A 21,806-nucleotide genomic window follows, 5' to 3' on the forward strand; every position below is an offset into this window, starting at 1 on the left:
ATCGAGATGTTCAATATTATTATATGGATGCAGGCTAGGCAACTGATGGAGGAGGGATGATGATGATGATGCTTATGATGATTATTTTGCTGACGGTGATAACGATGCTGCTGATGGTGATGATGGTAGTAGTAGTAATATTGCTGCTTATAACGATTTTAATAATGACATGATTTGCAGTTAATAATTAATTATCGTTACTGATGATAATAATGATTGATGATCACGATTATGATGATAATTGATTTTCGATGATGATTATGATTTTGATAATTGTAGATGATTGATGATCATTATTGATGATCATGATGGTTATTTAAGATGATGATTCATGATGATGAGTGATTGCATCGTAGTTACCGCTGTTGCGTTCCGAGTTCTCTACCGAAGCGACCCAGCCGCAACTCCCGCTCCATATCGGAACGGGAGCCTCTCCCTCCTCCTCCTCCTTTTCTCTGCTCCTCGCTCGCTCGCTCCCTCCTCTCCTGCCTCGCTCCCCCGCTCTGGGCTTGTGCTGGCGGAGCAGGTGTCAAGTGGCGAGCGACGATAGCGACTCGCGTGTTTTATATAGGGGGGAGGCTCAGTGGCACACACACATACACACCCACACACGTGCGCACACGCTCGCGCATCGACACACACACACAGCCACACACGCACCCACACATACAACAACAACAACCGCCATTCGCCACTAAGTGGCGGTAACGTCACCACGACGCTTGTGCCAGGCCATGTGCACCTTGAGGCCACGTGGAGTGTCGAACGCCCGCTTACAGGAGGTCACGGGGCAGACCCAGGTGCCACGGGTCGACTGACTGAGATGACCGAGATGACTGGCTGATGCACTACCCGTGCCCATTACTGTGCCAACCTGCTGTGCTTTAGCCACCCGGCTCTCCGCTCGTTGTTGTGAGCGTCGCTCCTCCGCCCTCCGTTGTTGTTGGAGGGCGACTGCCTCCAACTGCCCAGTAGCGTACTTCACGAGCCTCCTCCACAGAGGCCGATCTTGACACCGCTGGTACCAGTCATCGGCAAGTCCACTCAGCTCCACGTCCTCCTGTACCACATCACTCCATCTCTTCTCTAGCCCGTGCCGCGCCCGTTTAGCCCCCTCGATCCCGTCGAACAAAAGCTGTTTTGGCATGTGGTGGCTGGGCATGCGGGCTACATGACCCAGCCACCGCAGCCTTGACTGCCGGAGGAGCTCACACACACTCACATACACACGTGCGCACCAATATGCAAGCCGCCGTTCGACACTGAGCGGCAGTGACGTCACCACAGCGCTTGTGCCAGGTTAGGTGTACTTTGAGGTCTTGAAGGCTCGCTGACAGGTCACGGGACAGACGCAGGTGCCATGGGTTGTGCTCCCCACTCTGCCATCTCGCTTGGGTTTGTCCGCCAGGTGGCTCCGCTCGTTGTTGTGAGCGTTTCACCTCCGCCCTCCGTTGTTGTTGGAGAGCGACTGCCTCCCACTGCCCAGTAGCGGCGCGTCCTTCATGAGCCTCCTCCATAGAAGTAGATTTTGACACCGCCGTCTGTGTTAATAGAGCCGATTAAAATGAACACCGAGATCTCAGTGTGTATGTGTGTGTACACGTGTTCCACGCGACGCAGACGACGTAACTTTCTTAGCGCGTCACGTGGGACGTGTTTAACAATCATCGGGCGCGTGCAGTGCGTAACGAAGTAATGTGAATGGAGGGTAAATTGGTAAATGCGGAAATCTGTAGTGTGGTTGGAGGTCGCGAGGACTGGCGTTTGGGAGATCCGATCATAGACCGACAGAGACCCATAGACTCGCACAGAGACCCACAGACTCACGTAGAGACCTTCATACTCGCAAAGAGGCCCATAGACTCGCAGAGACCCATAGACTCGCAGAGACCCACAGACACGCATAGAGATCCAGATTCGCATAAGAGACCTTCAAACTCGCAAAGAGACCCATAGACTCGCAGAGACCAATAGACTCGCATAGACGGCGTTGCGATGAAACCGAGTTCTCAAGTGTAGTGAATTGGTGGTCTCTGCCCGGTCTCCCAGCGATCCAACGCCTCACCGTGATTGACACATCACGTGGGTGTCTCTCTCAGGACGCTCGACGGACAAAGCACGGGAGAGAGCTGCCCCCTAGCGTATAAAATACACTACACCGCTTGCAGCGATCACTGTGACGTCTCTTGCCATGGGTCGTTCTTCATCACGTGGAGAGGGTGGAGGGGGGGCTTGGAGATGCCCCCCGCTCATCTCTCGCTGAGCAATGGACGATGGGACCCACCAGAGCCAGCGTCACCGCTTGGAGTTGGTTCCACCCGAGATGTTTACTGCATCGCCCAGTATACAGGAGGTCGTGGGTTCGATACGGACCCTGACGCCTGTATGTGTGCAGTTTGCGTGTCTCTCCTCCCTTGTGGATTTTTCTCCGGATCCCTCGGTTTCCCCCTCCACATTTCTGAACACGCGTTTAGAGTATTTGGCTGTTATAGATTTCCAAGTGATCAGTCACCTCGTCGAGGCATCATGTGATGGCCAGGTCGCTTCTGAAAAAGAGCGACATAGCTCGGTGGGCATTACCCGCTGAAATAAGCATAGTTCGTAGTTCGTAAGTGTCTCCAATGCGCCAAGCGAAGCCGTGGCCCCGAGTAACCCACTTCCCCGTCTCCCTCTTCGTGCTCTGCTCAGCGACTCGGCACGCACGAGACGTCCTTACGGAGCCGGCCGGTGGCCGCGCAGGCCCCGTAAAGCGGTGAGGGTTGGTGGTTCACGCGCACACATTGCGCAACTCCCTTTCTGTGGAAGTCGAGGACGTGCCGCTGGCTTGCCAGGAGAAGGCGGTGCAACAAAGTGCGGACTAACATCACACGTCCCTTGTGAACGGGACAGAGCAGTGTTTCTCACTCATTTCCAGAGGGGAGAGCCACTGTCACCAGCGCGAGGGCCGCCACACATTGTAAAGCATTGGATTTGACAGCACGCTGATGGGGCGTCTTCACATGCTGTGTATTGTCGCGGGCCGAGCGTCAAGTGGCCGCACTAAAGGCTACCAGGGGCCGCCAGTGGCCCTCGGGCCTTGCAATGAAGACCACGGGGAGAGTGTAGCCCCACATCCCACGAGTGGGCTTTTTTTACCGGTACTGCGGCTTCTTCACACACGGATACTCATTGAATGGCTGAACATATCTGAATAGAGGACTGCAGAGCTTGAGAAATTGACGCCCGTTCTGCGCTTGGCTGCCTCCCAAGCTTGTCTGTGTGGCGTGTGGGCTGATGCGTCTCTTCGTCACTGTTGCAGAGACACGAATGCAAACCCAGAGGAGTGCTTTTGATAAAGTGTTCCCGCTTCGTGCTGTTCAACCATCTCCACCAGCCGTGAGATACGGAAGGGGGCAACACAACTGAACATCAGTCGCTCCCGAATGCTTTTCTATGCGGCCTGCTCTCCCGCTATGACCACAACATCCACATGTACCCCCACCATCGCACCGCCACCACCATCAATAGACACCATCTCTCGCACCACACATGTTGCACCACCACCCCACAGCACTTCCATGAAAAACTACCACCACCATTGCCGCATCTCCTCGCCACTTTATTGATGTGTAAGACACTTCACATTTATACGGGACCCCCCCCCCTTCCAAAATCCTCGATTTATACCTCACTCCCCGATAGGCGGAGAGCATAAAAATACTTAAACACCATGCGCGCGCATTGTTCAGCAACACGATGGCCGATGTATCGCGCATAAACAGCTGACAGAGTTGCCACCTCTACGGGTTTGTTCCCCGCGGTACAAGTCTGAGAGTTGGCATCTGTGTCCGGGTGGCAGCAGGAACTGATTTGCACGCAGCTCTTGTACCGGTATTGTTTAACCTTTAAATATATCAGCGGGTTTGGTTTGTACTAAAGGTGGCAACCCTAAAGTTCACGGATGCAAGTGCAGCAGCTGGAGGGGTGGGAGGGGGCCAGAGGCACAACCACACAGCCCAGGAGCAACTGCATGCATGGAGCACGTGCCAGGTTCATCCACAGTCCGGTTCTCACGACACACGCCGTTCCGCCTTGCTACGATTACCAATCGACCGACTCCACGCTGCACACGTGCCGACGGTAGCAATGAACACGTTCGCGTCCACGTCTTGCCCAAGCGATTTAGACACTCGATTCTTGCAACGTCGCTTGGGGCTTGTCTATTCATCATCGGGCACGTGCAGCGCATCAACGGCTTCAACTTGTATGTTCGAACGGAGCCGATAAAGCGTGTAAAAGCAGACCGAAGTGGGTCGTGAGGAGTGATGTCTGCGAAACCTTGGGTTTCACAATACAGGCTGGATGCATGCTACACATCACTTGCTCCGGTCATACCTGGCGAGGGCAATTTACAAACTCCGGCCCGGATAGCTGTGATTCGTGACACCGGTGGCACCGCCAACCGCCGTGAACGCAATTCCATTACGTGGTCTTAGAAAACATTCGCGCAAACGGCAACATTCGCTCCTCGCGTACGACCGTAAACTTTAACGTACCCAAGTTAGACGCCTTCAACAATACTTACAGAGTAGTGTGAGCTCAGTAGCAATGCGAGGTTAGCGTGTTGTGAAATGAGTAGTGTTAGGGGAGTGGTTTAAGAAAAGTTGTAAAGGATTACTGGAGTGAGATGAGCGTGGAGTACGATTATAGTGCTGGTGGGCTGCGGTTTGGTGAAGAGTGCTGAAGAAAAGTGAGCAGCAAGTGGTGCGAAGCACAAGCTGTGAGATGAGAGATGCGAATTTAGAATTGTGCGATAGGAGTGGCGTAAGATGAGTGGTGTGGTGTGAGAGGTGCGAGACGGTGTGACGCGAGTAGTGTGACGTGATAATGTTATGACGTTTTCCCATGCTCCCCCGTGGCATTACAGGGAGATCTGAACACGTGAGTGTATGGACCTGTGCCTGTCTGTGCACATCAGTCATTGAGCAAGGGCTGATCTAAGCGCAGTTGTTGACGATCGAGCGTGATGGTGCATCAACACTACCATGCGCCATGCAGGGAATTATTCCCCACTGAATATTTTCTGGGTCGCTAATATAACCGCAGTAGGCGTGCGACAGGTATCCACAGCAATAGCGAGAGGGACACTGGATGTGGCGTTCCAGGTCGGTGTGGACATCTTTTACGGTTTGCCGATCCAGACGGATTCAGCTGAAATTACCCGGTGACACGCTGGCACAACCGGCACCCACACAGCCGCCCTCAAGCCAGGTCAGGCAGCTCTGCGGGTGCCACTCGCTGCCGACCACAAGCAGTCACGACCTCGCGTCCGAGTGAAACAGATTTTAACTTATTTATTAAGTCTATGTTCGTTTACTCCTAATAATCACTAGCATCTCCCTCAGCGGGGGCCACTTACCATGGACCAACCCCCCCTCACTCGAACATTCAGTGAATTTGTTTAGCTTAAACACTTAGGTGTACTGTTATCTTAACAGAGGTGGCGTCAAAAGCTACCTCTACAGTTTGTTCCAGTTAAGTTTTCCGAAGGGATCTTTACCTGCCGAAGCTAAGATTGCTTATCCCCTAAGGGCTGCGACTAATGGCCTATGCGGGAGACTGTTGCTATGTCTGCCCAGCGTGCCAAGCCCTCGTCAACCCCTCCGCCACTCCCACCACCAGCCGTCTCTCCTCTTCCTTCTGCTGCTCAATCTCGTCTTCTATGGCGAGACCGTAAGCAGAAAAGTGGTTCACCTGAACGCGCACACACACAGAAGCGCTCCCGTCAATCCACTGCTGGATGCGGACCTTCCTAGTTCGTGCAGGTCGTAGGGGGATCATGCGATGCAGACACACGTGAGCAATTACGTTGAGGTGTTTAATTCAGATATCAATTACAAACCACAATAGGAATGAAACTAATTATTTGTTAGTTTCATTTCTATTTTCAACAAAGCAAACGCAGAAAAACCGAACGAGGATACGTAAATTCGCTGTGCTTGGCAAGGGATCAAGAGAACAACATTGGAGTGGTCTCATGAAGCAGAGGAGAGAGATTAAAAGAAACAAGAATAGAGAGATTGACGGGGTAAGCCGATTAAGGAAGCAGCAGGTCAACAAAAAGGGGGACCCCCCCATGCCTTCAAACAGACAGCCAGGGAACCCTGAGCGTCGGAGCCCCAAGATGTTCAATAACGTCCCTTAATTGGAATCTGCGCGCAATTTAGATGCTGCCCATCTGCGCGGGTGGCGACGGCGATCGTGCCGATACCTCGAAGACCCAGGAGCCGCTCTCGGGCCGGTACTCGAGGAAGCGCGCGCCCTGGCGTAGCGCCGCCTTCTCCAGCCGCGCGCCGTACTCCATGCGCTGCAGCCGCTCAGGGCTGCGGATCGGCGTGCGGCTTGTCTTGTCCGTGGGCCACACCCCGTCCAGCGTCACCTCCGCTCGCCTGTGCACCGCGCGGGCAGAACCGTGCACAGTAGGGGGGGACGGGGTGGACAGATGGAGAGGAGGCAGGGCACAAGAGTGAGGCCCGGTCAATGCGATTGGCAGAAGCATTATAACAACACCAACGGCCATTCGCAACTAAGCGGTGGATGACGTCACCACGGCGCTTGTGCCAGGCTGTGTAAGCCTTAACGTGTACACATACACACACACACGTCTTACTGAAACAATTCGTGCACTGCAAGTTAGTCGTGAACGTGCCAAATATGTTCACCCGCGCAGGTTGAAGGCGGGGAGCATGAAAGCGAGAGCGCAGAACCGCAGTAGAACATCGGATTTATTGAATTTGCTTCATAAAGGCCACAGTGTTGTCAACGAGTTGACCGTGTGAATGCGTTCAGCAAGACTGATCGTGTGGGTCGCCCGGTTGTGCCGTGCCGGCAACGCGAGTGCCGACGATGCCCACCCACCTGTTGAGGCCCTGGCCCACGCGGGGTTTGCTGCCGTCGTCCGGGTAAACAATGACCTCCTTGCGGCGGATGTGCACGATGGCGTCCAGGTCGAGCCCGCTCACGTCCATACGGCCGGGGAAGAGGATCGAGCCGTAGCCTGGCACAAGCACCGCTCCACGTGAGTGCACGACCTGCTTCCGCAAGATCACCTCCCCACACTGAACTCCCCTCACGGATTCCTCCAACCATTGTGAGGATTCGGTCTACCGAACTGTTTCGTGTCATCCAAAGTGTTGAACCACCGTAACTCAAGTCAAAAACAACACGCTCACTCAACCACTCACACACCCAGCGACCTGCTCATATACTCACTCTCTCATATACTCACCTTCTCACCCACTCCCTCTCTTATTCACTCACTGACCCACCGATGTACACATATTAATTTTAATGTTTGCAATTTTACCTTAATACAGCACCCCGAAGCAGCCTGCCTATTCTCACGGACGATGCAACGAAAGATTTAACATTTTCTTTAGTTCCTTACCAACGCGTCCGATGACGAAGTTAGTGACGGTGCAGACCCCATCCTCGTCCACCATCCTCCCCAGCTCCTCCAGTGAGGGGATGGTGAAGTACCCGGCCCGAGTCAGCACCATGCCTGCCCGGCACGACACACGAACACACGCTTTACGGCACAAGCCGGACTGCACTGCGCCAGTCTTGCGGTCATCCTCATCATCATATCGATAAGAGTCAACTTGTAACACGCCGTCGCATGGCGTTTGCTCGCTCTCGCAGAGAAAGACCGACTCTGAGGCGCGAAGACGAATCATAGTCGAGCGGAAGGGCAGCAGCAGCCAGGCAGTGAGGTGGTGCCACATTCCCCCTCCCCCTAAGCTCTGAGATCCGCTATATATTAAGATGCTATCGGCCAATTCATGAGTGTTTACACATGGGAGAAAATCGGAGCGCCCAGAGAAAAACCACGCGATGCAAACGGCAGCCGAAGCAGTAGCAAGCCAGTGGACATCCAGTGTGGTAATGGAACGATGAAATCAGCTCATGTGCAGGACAAAGATGAACCGTTGCATTACAAGACCACTAGAGGTGGTGATGGCTTGGGGAAGCCTACATCTGACATTGAATAGACCATGACCGCTCATGATAATGAAAGTGGTCAAATTAGTCTCGACCGGGTCTTGGTCAACATTAAATCACAAATCCAATCCAACGGGCAACTTCACACACGACTTTTGCAATCTCTCTCACCCATTCGAAAGAGGACTTGCAGCATTATCTCGTACCTGCGGGGTGAGGCTGCTTCTGGGTGTCCCGCTCTCTGCTCTCTTGCTCGCTGCCCCACGCGTCCTTCGAGCTAAACTCTCCCACCGATCCATCGGGGGAGCTCAGACCGTTGCTGTGGCAGACAGCGGGACCGTTGGTCGGACCGGGAGAGTGCGGGGGCGAGCGCTGGGGGCCCGTCCGTGCCTCACGGAAATTTGTCCCACCACCATCGCAACGACCACCCAGCATGCCATCCACCTCATCGTGGTGGTCTCCCTCCTGGTGTCTCTCCTGCGAGGGGCTGCTCGTGAACACAAGAGCGGAAACAGCGTGGCATGTTGATCTCCAAAATCCAACCACGGAAATTCCAAAAACAAGACGAAAGCTATTCAGCAATCGGTCTGTATACATTATTTAAGCAAGATATTAAATAAACATATGGAGACACGTGAAATAATGCACTGTTTAAAAGGGCGACCTGGATTAATATTTTTTATGCGATGTACTCTGCAACGTCCATCTGGGCGACCAACGCATGACATTGAATTTGGCAGTGGTGGAGCTGTTTACCGCTCTGCCGGCTCGGGGTAAACGGACTGTGGGGCCAGGTCATCGGCTTCTTGATGGCGCTGCGTTGGCGAGGTGGCCAGCGGGGAGGACGGAGTTGGTGGAGAGGGAGGAGGAGGCGTCTTGGCCGCCACAATCACCAGCTTCTTCACACTCTTCCTGCGAGCGAAACACACAGCATACTCATCAACGCAAATAACCAAGGGTGTGGTTGTGTCTTCCTGTGTGTTGTAGCAGGGAGCGGTGGTGTAACGGTTAGCACGCTCCGCTACTAACCTGGCGACCCGAGTTTGAATCCCATTCACGGCCAACCCCACTGACGATAATTTTAACTGGTCCTGGGCCTCCCCTGGGTCAACTCAGCCTGAAAATGAGTACCTGGTGCGGTGTGTAAACATCACCACCAGGGAGACAAAGGCAGCCGGGTGTAGCGCTGGCCACCCACCGCCTCTATGTGCCGTACCGGCCTTCAACAGTACTTGCTCCTACAACCTGTTAAGGCTATACGGGGGATCTTTGTCTTTTGTGTCTGCGCTGGCTCACCGTGGGGTGAATGTCTGCTGAGCCGCCCTGGCCTCGTCCTCCTCCTGCCCATCATCCCCGTTCAGGCCCTGCAGGTGGAGGGGTGCCATCTGCGTGCGTGGGGGCCCGGGGGTCGCCCTCGGGGCCCCTCCTGGCACCAGTGCCTTGGGCCGCACGCGCGCAGTGGCGCGGGGGGACAGGCGGTAGTGGCTCGGAGTGACCAGTGACTTCTGCGTCGTGGAACTCGTCGGCTTCAGCAGCTGCCGAGACACGGGACGGCGAGAGGGAACAACGCGCGAGGGTCACACCAGCCGTACCACCTTGTGGAACGTCAGCAGTGCTTGTTCTTTGAATAGACCCATGCCTGCCAAAGGAATGTGGAATTTCTACCCCTGGCTCAGGGCTGTAAACAGGAGATAAGCACTGCCCATGTTGGTTTTTGACATGACCCAACTCTTTACATATATCCCAGGTAAGGTGCAGATCATAATATCAAATGAAACAAATCTTGATTGCATATCTGAACCTCCAAAATATGGGAGGTTGCCCCAGTGTTATATTGAAATGCTTTGAGTGGAACACAGTAATGGGGGTTTCATGAAATTGCATGTGACTGGGCAGATGTGAAGCAAGTAATGGTACATTAATCATTGTTGACACAGTATATGCCTATGTTACGATCGCAATACAACTAAGGCCAATCGTGCAAACGGGATAAACTCAACGAAAACCAGTACAAACGAGACGGTTAAAACAACACAAAGAGCAAAATCTGAATCCCGATCACAAACTGTAATAACGTATCGAATCCCGTGGGGGTAAGGTGGTGGTGGCACCGAGCAAATATCATCACGGGTGCCACACACAGGCACCAACCCTCAGCCAACACCAATAGCCCCTGCCCTGGGGTGTCGCGAGTGCCGACTCTGACCTGCTGCTTCTTGGCGAGGTCAGAAGTGGGGTTGCTGAAGAGTGGAGAGTCTCCGAAGGGCGACAGCGCCAACGCCTGCACCTGCTGTTGCACCTGCAGCTGCTGTGCATTAATGTCTGCACGCATTGACACAAACAAAGGTGAAGATCCCTCGTATAGCCTTCAAGATACTGTTTGGCAAGTGCTGTTTGCGAGAACCTATTACGGCCAGCACAGTACACGAAGGGAAGGGTTGGCCAGCACCACGCCCGGCCACCTTTGTCTCCCCAAAACTGATGTTAACACATGATACAGGTATTCATTGCAGGCTAAGACAACCTAAGGGAGGCCCAGGATAGGTTCAATAATTCGCCACTGTTATTGATCGCGAGTGGGAATTGAACTTGGATCGCCGGGCGATGCAACGCAGTGAGTTAATCAGTCCACACACAAATATCTGATCATTACTCCAGCCCCTCTCAACCGGAATGCCTGTTCAATAGCCCGTTGTCATAACAGCAGTTCTGGAAGGTGAGTTTTACACGACATTACCGTTGCATAGCTGCTGTGTGTGCTCTGTTAAATTCAATCAGGACTGCTGGAACGTTAACACAGAATATCAGAGCGGTCAGCTCCCGCGAGTGCTGATGACTTGTTTAGATTAATTGCGTCTTTGGCCATATCAAATAAATTAATCTCACGTAACACAATCCCATCTGCAATATGTGCTGCCAGCCCAGTTGTTTCCCTCTCATTGCTCCAGAGGACCTGACCCAAAATGCCACTGCTAGTATCCTCACCGGCACTCAAAAACGAAGCCACATCGGCCCGATACTCCGATCTCAAATCCCTTCACCGGCTCCCAATCGGAGTCCGGACCAATGTCATGATCACAAGGTCCTCTTTAGACTTGCCAGTATCTGCCTCTCCACTCTTACTATATCCCCTCCACGCACTCTCCTGCCTCTCGTTCCTTACTCTATTCCCTTGAACGCACTCTGCTACCTTTCCCCTCTCACCTCACGATATTCCCTTCTTCCATGCACTCTCCGCTCCGGCAACTCAGAATGGAACTCCCTTCCCCCATGCCATCTTTGCTGTCGATTCCCTGCACCTGTTCAAGTGCCGGCTCGAGAATTTCAATTTTTTACACTATGGCTGACTGCCCCTCGATATATAAAATAAATATGTCCACTGTTTGTGCATAGCACGGTGGAGGTGCGGTCGCAATTACAGTGCTATGTAACTCCACATCGTGTTGCGTTGCTCACCAAGGGGAACAGAACTGTTCCCAAGCACAAGAGTGGGGTTGGAGGTACTGAAAGGGTTGCTGCTGAAGAGGCCCGCCAGTTTGGGCTGAGGAACGCCAAACAGCATGTTCTGTCCCGAGTTCATACCTGCCGCCAGACATGCGCACACACACACACGCGTGGCACGTTAGGATGAGAGCTGGCAAGATTGGTCAACTAAGTTGACCAAAATTGTAACCGACTACCACTCTTGCGGTGGACGAATCGGGCCCCCTTTAAAAGTGGCGACCGGCCAGACATCCTGCCTCCTGAAAGCAGGAAACCCCCTCCAAGCCAAGACCAAGCGGGGCACGACCAAGGATGCTGGCGATGTCACCAAGCGCCGCCCGCCCATCACCTCCCGTCCGGCAGCACACGTGAGAAGAAAGGATTTGAGACCATTTTTGTTCAACAAATTTTGTGTTATCTGATTAATCGAGTAACCGAACTGATACTCAATTACTTCAATAATCAGATATCGATAGATTCTCATGCCTGCGCAGTGCAAAATCACTAACGCGAACGTGCGGTACGCCGACGCGACTCACCGAACATGCCGGCAAGGGTGCCAGGCTGCACCCCTGCGTTCGGTTTGTTCTGCAAAATTCCAGATCCGCCGTTGTTGCTGGGAAACCCTGCAAAATCAAAGCAGTCCCGTAGCGAGCTCGTTAGTACCCGCCTATCGTGCGACGCTCTTACGCCGCAGCGTGGTGTGGAAACACGCTCGAGCCTGGTTACATGCTACTCACCGAAAAGCTGGCCGGACGCAGTGTTGCCGAGGGTCAGGCCGCCGGGCTTGGCGCAAAACGATCCCGTGCCGAGCGGTCCGAAAGTCGGCACGTTTGCCGTGGGCATGGAGAAGCCCGCCGTAGGTTTGTTGTGAAACAAACCCTGCATCACACGTAAGTAGGGGATGCAAAATAACCATTGGCGTCATTGTGGAGGATATACGTAACAAAATAGTATGCAATGTTCCATTCACATTACTGTCCCTACACATACAATGTCAGGAGAAATGTTTTACATCAACATGGGCCACACGGCCAACTGAAAGTCCATAGTTTTAGCAACATAGTTTTGACATGCAGTGTCTCATCGGCAGTCAGGCTTGCTTGAACCAATGCTAGTGGGGGAGCTAACCGAACAGCTACACCTTTTGTCCTCATCCCACAGCTGGCAGGTGGGGGAGGTGGGCATGAGGATCTGGCAGTCTTGCTGATGCTCACCGAAGAAGAGTTGTTAAACAGAGTATTGTTGCTTGGGAAGAGCCCTCCGTTGGATCCGAAGGCTGTGGCAGTATTGCTGCCAGCACCGAAAATGCAGCCTTGCTGCACCGGCACGCTGTTTCCAAATACACCCTGCGCAAAGAATACACACAAAGGCAACATTCTGTCACTCAACAGAAACATTCAGCAAAAGCATTGGGGCAGGGTTGTGCAAGTACAGATCAAAAAACAAAACCTTATCACTCATTATAAACACAAATATGCAGCCCCCAGCCACTCTACACTGTTCCAAGTGGCTGAGTCTGGAAGCACTGACTGAAAATGATGACTAATTCACCCCCATTACAGAACGAGGTTTTTATGGACAAGGATGGAATTTTGTTTGACGGTTAAATATATACACATTAGCTGCACATGACAATCACTGAATCACGAGCGTGGCATGGCCGGCACGGTTGTGAGTGCCAGTGTGGTGAGTACCGTAGTGTTGGTGGCGCCCGGCCCGAATCCCGAGGCCTGGAAGGAGAAGCCTTGTGCCGTCCCGCCCTGCGTGATGCCGCCACCGTTCATGGGCGCCACGAGGCCAAACGGCTTGGGGCCAAACACGCTGGGTGCCTGCTGCTGCTGATGCTGAGGTTGCCCAAACATGCCTGTGCCACCAGTCGTGAAACCTGCGTCAACCGTGCACACACACACACACCGTTAATGACACCACCCGCCTCGTCAGACCTTTGTCAATCTAATAAACTTGCAACTTAATAGAATTCACACGAATTCTTGCATTGAAGAGTTAAGCGGCGTTACTGCTTCAGGCATGAGGTGACTGGTAGATGTTTAAAGCTTAATTCAGATTAAAAAAATATATGGCATAGGTAAAGCTGCAGCCCATAACTGCTTACTCACGAAACTGCTGGCGGAAGAGTCTCCACTAGAGGGAGGTCTAAAGAGGCCCTCTGTATAATATTTTGGCATATTCCTCTATGCTGGCCAAAAGTTTTGGAGGAAGAGTTCAGAGCACCCACACTTTACCCCACCAAACGTGACCTGGCAATCGAATAAGAGTGTACCCATTCAGAATGCTGAGGACAGTCGGATGGGAGATTTCATAAACTTGCACCATCGCTTCAACTGGCACATAAGGAAATGAAATTGAACCGATGACCTCTGCATTCCAATGTGCTAATGATCACACTATGGAAGCATCTCAATTGAAACAAACGGGGTGCAATTCCCAGTTCCATGCAATCTTCTTCGATCTTAACGAGCCATTTTATCACTCGGAACATCCTCTTCTCCTTCACCACATTGTGGCCCGACAGCAGGAGGTTGGGAAACATTTCTACCCAAACGCCGTGTGTGCGGAGTCACGTTCTCTTACCGGTGCCAAACCCAGCTTTTTGTCCAAAGGTTAGGCCTGTGCTGCCAGCGATGTTGTTGTTGTTGGTGCCCGTGTTGCCAGTGCCAAAGAGCCCTGAGGCCGTGGTGGCGTTGTTGGCGGGCGACATGAAGAGACAGCCGGCTTGTGGGCCCTTGCGGTTGGCAGCATAGTCCTCCAACCGCAACTCCTGCAAAGGTGCAAGGTTGACACGGTCCAATTAGGTCCGGGGAATCGCAGACGATTCGTCAATAAAAAGTTGACTATTATGCTTGAGATACGCGTGTCGAATTGTGGGGGTAAAGTATTTGTTATTTCAGGTTTATGATAAATTATGTGTATTATTAGTAACAGAAATTAGGTTTGCATTTATGAAAAATTACGAGTTAATAGATTGTCATAATTCGTGGTCACAATTCTAATAGGATTCCATTGGATTATTCTTATGTTGTCCCAAGAATCCAATTCAATTAAACGAAAACCCAGAAATAATTGAAATAATGAATGTCGATTCCTGGGTCTCCATTCAAATCAATGGTATTTTGGTATGAATTCCAAGGCTCGTTAGTAGATGGAGTGCTTTGGCAAATCCCAAGAGAAACTCTGGAAATGCCATGATACCAATGGTTAAATGCTCTCATCACCAATCATAATGGATTACAACTAGGGCTGATAATTTTGTTTTTGTTATCATCGATAATCGCATACAAACATTTAACAAGATTCATTCAGATTGAAATGTCTTTACGCTGGCTGATGACTGGTACAAGCGGGGTCTATATTTGCCTATTGTTAGGTTTTTTTTTCGGTAAAGTCACGTAGGTAAAACATCAAAATTAATAAAAATAAAATAAAACAAAAATCACGACGTTTCGGAGGCAACACAAGTCTCCGTCATCAGGTGGGACCGGAGACTTGTGTTGCCTCCGAAACGTCGTGATTTTTGTTTTATTTTATTTTTATTAATGTTGATGTTTTACCTACGTGACTTTACCGAAAAAAAAACCTAAGAATATGAATCCTTGCAGTCACGAAAGCTTCAAATCTAGAATCTATATTTGCCTCTATGTAGGAATCTCGTGGAGGATGCTACTGGCTGTGCGATATTTAATTACGTATATATTGATTTAGACATTTGGACTACGGTGTCATATTCATTATAGAAACGTATACAGCACCGGGAATAGATTTTAATGTTTGTATAAGTGTCATTAGATTTTTATTTTGTGCCAACTGATCCCCTAGACACGCTTGCAAATTAGACGATTCACAGCAAGAGATTATCCAGGTGAAAAATATGGTATTAACCAGCACTGCCCATCTATTTGCGTGGGATACACGGCCGGGGTGGAGGGTGGGTGGAGGTGTCACGTCAGCGGGACGTACAAACCTAGCCCAACGCTGTTGGATGCCGGTGAGGTCATCACTGAGCACCTGCCTGACACGTACCACACGTACCAGCCAGAAAAAGTATTTTTTTTATATCAAGTATGACAAAAAACATGATGCATCACCTCAAGCGACTTGGCCTCGTACTCCTTGATGGCAGTGATGCACTGGTGCTGGGTGGAGATCTGCGTGTTGAGCCCGTTCTTGATCATGCTGTCAGTGCCACTAACGGGCTACGCACGCACACACGCGCGGACACACACCGTTAGCACGAGCTGCACAGGGCCACCTCCACTCAACCTTTATAGAACATGCCTTCATGATTTATCCCGTTTCAAATTATAACTGTTATTACGCTTGTTAACCCAGGGAAGCCTAAGTCTCGAGACTATTTTTAAAGAGTGTCCTGGCAAGTTTTCACAGTCGGGGGTGACGTTGCTAGGTATAATCCCAAATTGAGTGATTTGCAGGTAACGTTTTTGTATTGGGATGTTTAGCCAATACAAGTTACATTTAGTTTTTTTACTTTGCTTTCTTCCTTAAAATAACTTCCTGTGAACGACACGCAAATATAAAGAATGTTACAATTAAAAAGCTGTCTTGCCTTCACCCCCTCCATATTTCTTCCTGTTGTGCCATCGGCATCATGACACAAAGTATCCGTTTAGATCTCTCTCACAGCAATTAAACTCTTCATGTCAGAGAACGACCCAAGGAAGCGGATATCAAAGCTACCTCGGACATGCCTTCAAGTGATGTCTGATGCACATCACAGGAGGTAGCATGTTCCAGCTCATCCTGTTTGTTGCGAGACATTGAAATCGATATTTTTACGTCTCAAGAGAAAAATATTTTCGAGGGATGTGCGGAACCAAATTTAATGGGGTTTTTTGGGCAGCCGCTAGTGATCTGGCCAACACCATTAACTCGGCACATGTGAGAACCTGGTTTAATCACAGGAAATCTGGTTTCAAACCCAGGATCTCAGCAGTACCAGCACGGTGCTCTGACCTCTTGAGCCACCTGGCAACCATTTCCAAAGGGTTGAATTCTTATATCCAGGTCTTAATAATTAGCCGCGTCCGTCTAGCTTGGCCACCTGGAAAATATTTATGCACCTAGAAACCACGCACCTCTATATGCCTGCGACTACTAGTCACGAACTTACTCAAGTCTTCCAGCGACTCGGAAAATATTCGAAGATAATATAAGCCCCGGTTAGAGCCACTACACACACACAAACACCGTAACAAAGTACACCCTCACACCCACTGCTGTTGTCAACGACTTACGGTGAACTTGATGGTGGTGCCAGTTGGCGTCGCCGCACCGAACGGTGCCCCGAACACGCTGCCCGCATTCGCCGTTGCCACGCCACCCCCAAACAGGTTCCCGCTGGTGCCCGTGCCACCAAAAAGGCTCCCTGTGTTTCCGCCAAACCCTGAGTCCCCGACCACACGTCCGAGGTAGCGTTTTGTTATGAGGGTGCAATGCAAATAGTGTTCGCTAGTTAATAACATCACTACCGGTGTCACCACCATGAACAATCGACAACATCCCTGAGCCAGTTAAGCATACAATTGTCCATGTTTTCGAAGTTATTGTGATTGCAATGAATGTGCACGACGCACCGAGTCACGTGTTTGTGCAACCAAAGGTTTTCCTGCATATACATAACACAAAAATGTGAACGTATTTACTATATGTACAGCACAATACCTCGCCTAATATTAAATAATGAAGCACTCGTTATTAAACATTTCTGAGATCTTCTTTCTTCTTTGAGACTAAAAACTGGATATTTTTCATTTAAAAAAATTGCGATTAATCAACACATTTTAAACAGGGTAGAAGTTAATAGGAAGCAGCACGTTTCTATCTTGTAGCTATAAATATTGGCCATCAGGGAATTGAAAAGCTTTTTTTCCAGCCATGCTAACAGCAGTGTTGCTGCTCAGCATGGTAAAGTATAGTCAAACAACCCAAATCACTGAGATGGTGTGGGGAGGCCTACATCCAGCAGCGGATCAGTACAAGGCTGCACAATTTACTTTATTTTACATCTGTGACAATGACGTATGCTGCTGCACACACACCTGTGAATGTGTTTGGCTTGTTCTGCCCAAACACACCACCCGTGTTCTGCTGGGCGTTTGAGAAGAGTCCCCCTCCTCCACTGGGGACGTTGCCAAACAGCCCCCCATTCGGAGCTGCGCCAAAGCCGAACCCTCCTGTTGTGCCACCCGTCGAATTGGCGGGCTGTCCGAAAGCACCACCTGTTCCAAACATCCCACCTGGGCACGAAAACAGACGCAAAGATGTATACACATGCAACGGTGCAGTGCAGAATAATATACTGCTTGAGACAAATTAAAAACTAAAGCTAGGGTGAGGAACCTTTTTCTGAGGACCGAATACGACGTTTAAATTCCTTTGGCGTGCAGTCACACATTAATATACATCGAGACACTCCTCTAACCTCAAAGGACACTTGAGTGACAGAGCACGCTAAAATTATAGTCTTGCCCAGTCAAAAGTATTCCCTTCATTTAGCTGGTTAGTGTGGCAGTGATGCTTGCAGTGATGGATACATTTCAAATTAAATTGTATTTTGTTTGACCAGATGAGATCCCGAGTGACCTGGGCCACCAAAATAAAATAAAATATAGCAATGAAATAAAATATCAATAAATGTATATTGTTTGTGGGTCATTCTTAAGTGGTAGGCCTCCTATGGCTATGGGTTGGATGAAATAAAGTAGTGGGTTATATCTGGCACACAATCCACAGCTTCCCCATGCCTGAACTAACGACTTAAATGCTGCTGCTTCTGCACCAACACCCAGAGTAATATGAGGCTTCCCTTCCACGAGCCTACAGATATGGGGGAATACCTTAGCATCCCATCTTGAAGTACGTTTATTATACCTCCATGGCCGTACCTGGCTTAGACTGGTCGTTGTTGCCAAACAAACCCCCAGATGAGGACGACCCAAAGCCTGTGCTACCGAACAAGCCACCACCGAACCCAGTGTCTGCCGTATATCACATATGCAGTGGTGATATAATATTAGGAAGCACACAGACACTGCCTGGACATCACTACTAGCTAGTGCTGCGCTACGCAGCTATGCAAGCCCTCCACCCCCCCCCCCTTTTTTTGTCGTATGTGTCTGTGGGATCCCACACACGCATTTACAGCTCACCATCCCCGGGGTTGTGCTCCAGTCACCACTGCTGAATTGTTGGCAGCACGTGAAATTATAATTAAGATATGAATTAAAAGCCCGAGTTTACTTCGGCTGAATGGCTACTGAATGAAATGCATAATTAATTAACCTTCGTAATGTAATCGTGAAGTTTTAAATAATGAACACTGTCCAATTGCTTTTTGATCAGCATAAACTGGTTATGGCATGACATTTTAGAGGCTACTTCTAAATCTCAAACGCAATATCCATTCGTCCAGATTTTTATATTTACCAGCCCACTGCATTCACATAATGTGTCGATCGCCAGATGTACATTATGTGTTCAGACTGAACAGTTTAACTAAATGTCTGGACTGAGACAAAATGAGGGATGAAGTTTGGCTGTGAAAAGTGGCACAATAATAATGGATGCCACATAACTACCCTACCGGGGACAAGGGACAGAGAAGACTCAGGGACCAAGGAAGGAAAGGGACACAAGAGATGTAGTCATGGAAAAGAAAGAAACATTGGTGACTCAGGAAATGGTCGCTATGTCACTTACTTGTGCCGAAGGGCCCCGAGGGAGCGGCTAAGACGCCACTGCCTGCGCTGGTGCCGAATCCACTTCCAAAGGGTTTTTGTGCAAACATGGTCGCTCAGCGAAGGGGTCGTTTGCCTGCGAGCACTGAAAGATTCACATGCATAAAACACACATACTGTTAGGATAAACGATCCACCTTCAGTATATCACTCGCTTTGTTTGTGCAGACTAGTCACGTATCTACGCCACCTGCAACCAGGAAAATGTTCAGCGAGAATCAGGTCTACTGAAAGGTTCCCCAAGAGATATTATAATTCCCTTTCAATAAAGCAAACAACAATGGGACAAATGTACAAAATACTAGAGTTCTTGATCCTCTGCTTGTTCAGGGGGTCCTGTTTTGGGGTTTTGTTTTAAGATTATTTTAGCCAGTTAATGAGTGTTTATATATTTGAAAGGAAAACGGAACACCCAGAGAAAACCAATGCACGCAAGGGGGCAAGACCACCTCCGTACAGATGAAAACAGATGGGTATTAATCCATTTGCTATATTGACTTCTCCTGGTGAGCCAGGGTATGGCAACTCAACGCCCATGGGAAGGGAATTTCACGTGTGTGCCATCCACCAAACTTCGCCTCTACAGTGCTGCATTACACAGCCGAGCCCTGAGTCATGTCTCCCCTGATCTAGTCCCCCCAAGCCAGTCGGTATGCGTTTCCCTGATCCAATCTCCAAGGATTTCCATAATGTAGTTCTCCCTGATCCAGTCCCCCATGATTCAGTCCCCCCTGATCCAATGCCCCTAGTCCAGTCCCCACGAGTACAATCTCCCTGACCAAGTCACTCCTAATCTAGCTCCCACTGATTCAGTTCCCCAATAATCCAGTCCCTCTGATACACTCCCTGTTCTAGTTGACTAGTTCCCACTGATGATCCAATCTCCCTGATCTAGTCACCAACTGATTCAATCTGCCTGATCCAGTCTCCCTGATCTAGTCACCGACTGATCCAATCTCCCCGATCCAGTTCCCACTGATCCAGTCAGTCTTGAATCCCCCCCCTCTCCCGATCCAATGCCCCCGAACCAGTCCATACTGGTTCTATCCTGTCGCGACCGGTCTAGACCCCGCCTGCGGCAGATTGCGCAACGCCGCAGATTAATGACGCAAAACTCAGCCTCGACCTCCATTGGCCATTGCCATGGGCAACAGGGACCCGGAGTCAGCTCGGGTCAAGGTCAACGGGTCAGGTCAAGTGAGGTCAGGTCACCCGGGTCCCGCATTGCAGCACGCGTTACATTAAATACAGCGGATAGGCAACACGCGCTCACGTGACGCAGCATTGCGAGCCACCATTGGCCGGCGGTAACGGGCTAGACCAATCGATCGCGATCTGTGCTTATCAATGCTAAGAATTGTAAAATATTGGCAGCGCATTCGCTATTAATACGAATAAAACAAACACTCGACATTCGTCATGAACACTGCCCTCGTTATACAAACACACAACAGGCGGCGTGACGCTTTAACGGCCCTTCACAGCGACACATCCTCTCGTCATAATCTCTCGTCATAATCTCTCGTCGTGATAAGGGCCACTGCCCGAGACGTCGCATATTACACACCATCTCCTCTTCAGGAACGAATATGAAGGAGAACGAACGTGTAAAGTTCGTATTATTTACACCTGACAACCTCAACCAACCTGCGCAGTAACCCCGACCGCCCCACACGCGCCACGCCATGTAAACACGAAACTTGACTTGGCGACTCGACGCTCACCTTCTCGCGTGCTTGCGACGACTCGGGGGGGGGGCAGCTTCACCTCCTCAAGATGCTTTGTTCGTCTCTTAACGGTGAGCAGGAGCGAGCGAGGAGAGACCCGACCGCTGTTAGCTTCTTTTCGTCGTCGGCGTTGTTGTTGTTGTCACTGGGCGCCTCCAGACCCACAGCGCCACAGACGCGCCACGTGACCTCACCAAGCCCCGCCCCCTTACCCCCCAAAACCCCACCCCTTTCATTAGAACCCCACCCCTTTCATTAAAACTCCACCCCTTTCCCCCAAAACCCCAGCCCTTACCCCCCAAAACCCCACCCCTTTTCCTACAAACCCCGCCCCCTGTGCCCCCTCCCACACCACCCCCTCTCGGCGGCCTCCTGACCGAGCCCGCCAGGGGGTCGTGACGTCGCCGCGCTTCATCACACGTGACGCGGCACGTGACGCAGCACGGTCGTTGACATTTGTCATTTAGAAGGCGTTGTCGCGCACGGCGCTTCCCGCAGTCAGGGCTCATTATAATAATTATTATATAGAAATTATTATTTTCCAATGAGACGGAGGGAGTTTGTGATTTGTGGTCGCTTTTACGTCGAGCTATGAAGGGGGGAATGGCGTCTGAATCGCACGCAGCCAGGGAGACCACAACAAGAGGCGTCACGGCGGGGGGGGGGGTGACGTCACGGCGGGGGGGGGTGACGTCACGGGGGGGGGGGTGACGGCCCCGCGCCTTACGAGGAGTTTGATGGCGGGGTTCAGAGACAACGCTCACCACCCCCCGATTATCTGGTGGTGATGCCGCTGCTGCTGCTGCGTTGGCAGTGATACACAGGCACAATTAACAACTAT

The 21,806-nt window shown here is 50.8% G+C and overlaps 1 protein-coding gene across 2 annotated transcripts; it reads right to left on the minus strand.

Annotated features, from left to right (window-relative positions):
- Positions 1–3,586: 3,586 nt before the first annotated feature.
- Positions 3,587–21,162, minus strand: LOC144936277 (nuclear pore complex protein Nup98-Nup96-like). Of its 2 annotated transcripts, XM_078863343.1 has the most exons (19): positions 20,963–21,162; positions 19,201–19,323; positions 17,541–17,738; positions 16,737–16,885; positions 15,570–15,677; positions 14,059–14,245; positions 13,161–13,351; positions 12,681–12,812; positions 12,204–12,345; positions 12,003–12,089; positions 11,437–11,562; positions 10,187–10,302; positions 9,277–9,515; positions 8,737–8,892; positions 8,187–8,467; positions 7,427–7,540; positions 6,898–7,036; positions 6,251–6,428; positions 3,587–5,733 (listed from the first exon to the last, which is right to left on the minus strand). In XM_078863343.1, exons 2-19 carry the CDS (start codon positions 19,286–19,288, stop codon positions 5,605–5,607), a joined length of 2,760 nt encoding a protein of 919 aa, XP_078719469.1. In that variant the 5' UTR covers positions 19,289–19,323; positions 20,963–21,162; the 3' UTR covers positions 3,587–5,604. The 2 variants fall into 2 exon arrangements, with proteins under 2 accessions (XP_078719469.1, XP_078719470.1); XM_078863344.1 differs by lacking the exon at positions 12,003–12,089.
- Positions 21,163–21,806: the final 644 nt, after the last annotated feature.

The sequence above is a fragment of the Lampetra fluviatilis genome, chromosome 15, assembly GCF_964198595.1.
Source record: "Lampetra fluviatilis chromosome 15, kcLamFluv1.1, whole genome shotgun sequence".
Classification (NCBI taxonomy): domain Eukaryota; kingdom Metazoa; phylum Chordata; class Hyperoartia; order Petromyzontiformes; family Petromyzontidae; genus Lampetra; species Lampetra fluviatilis.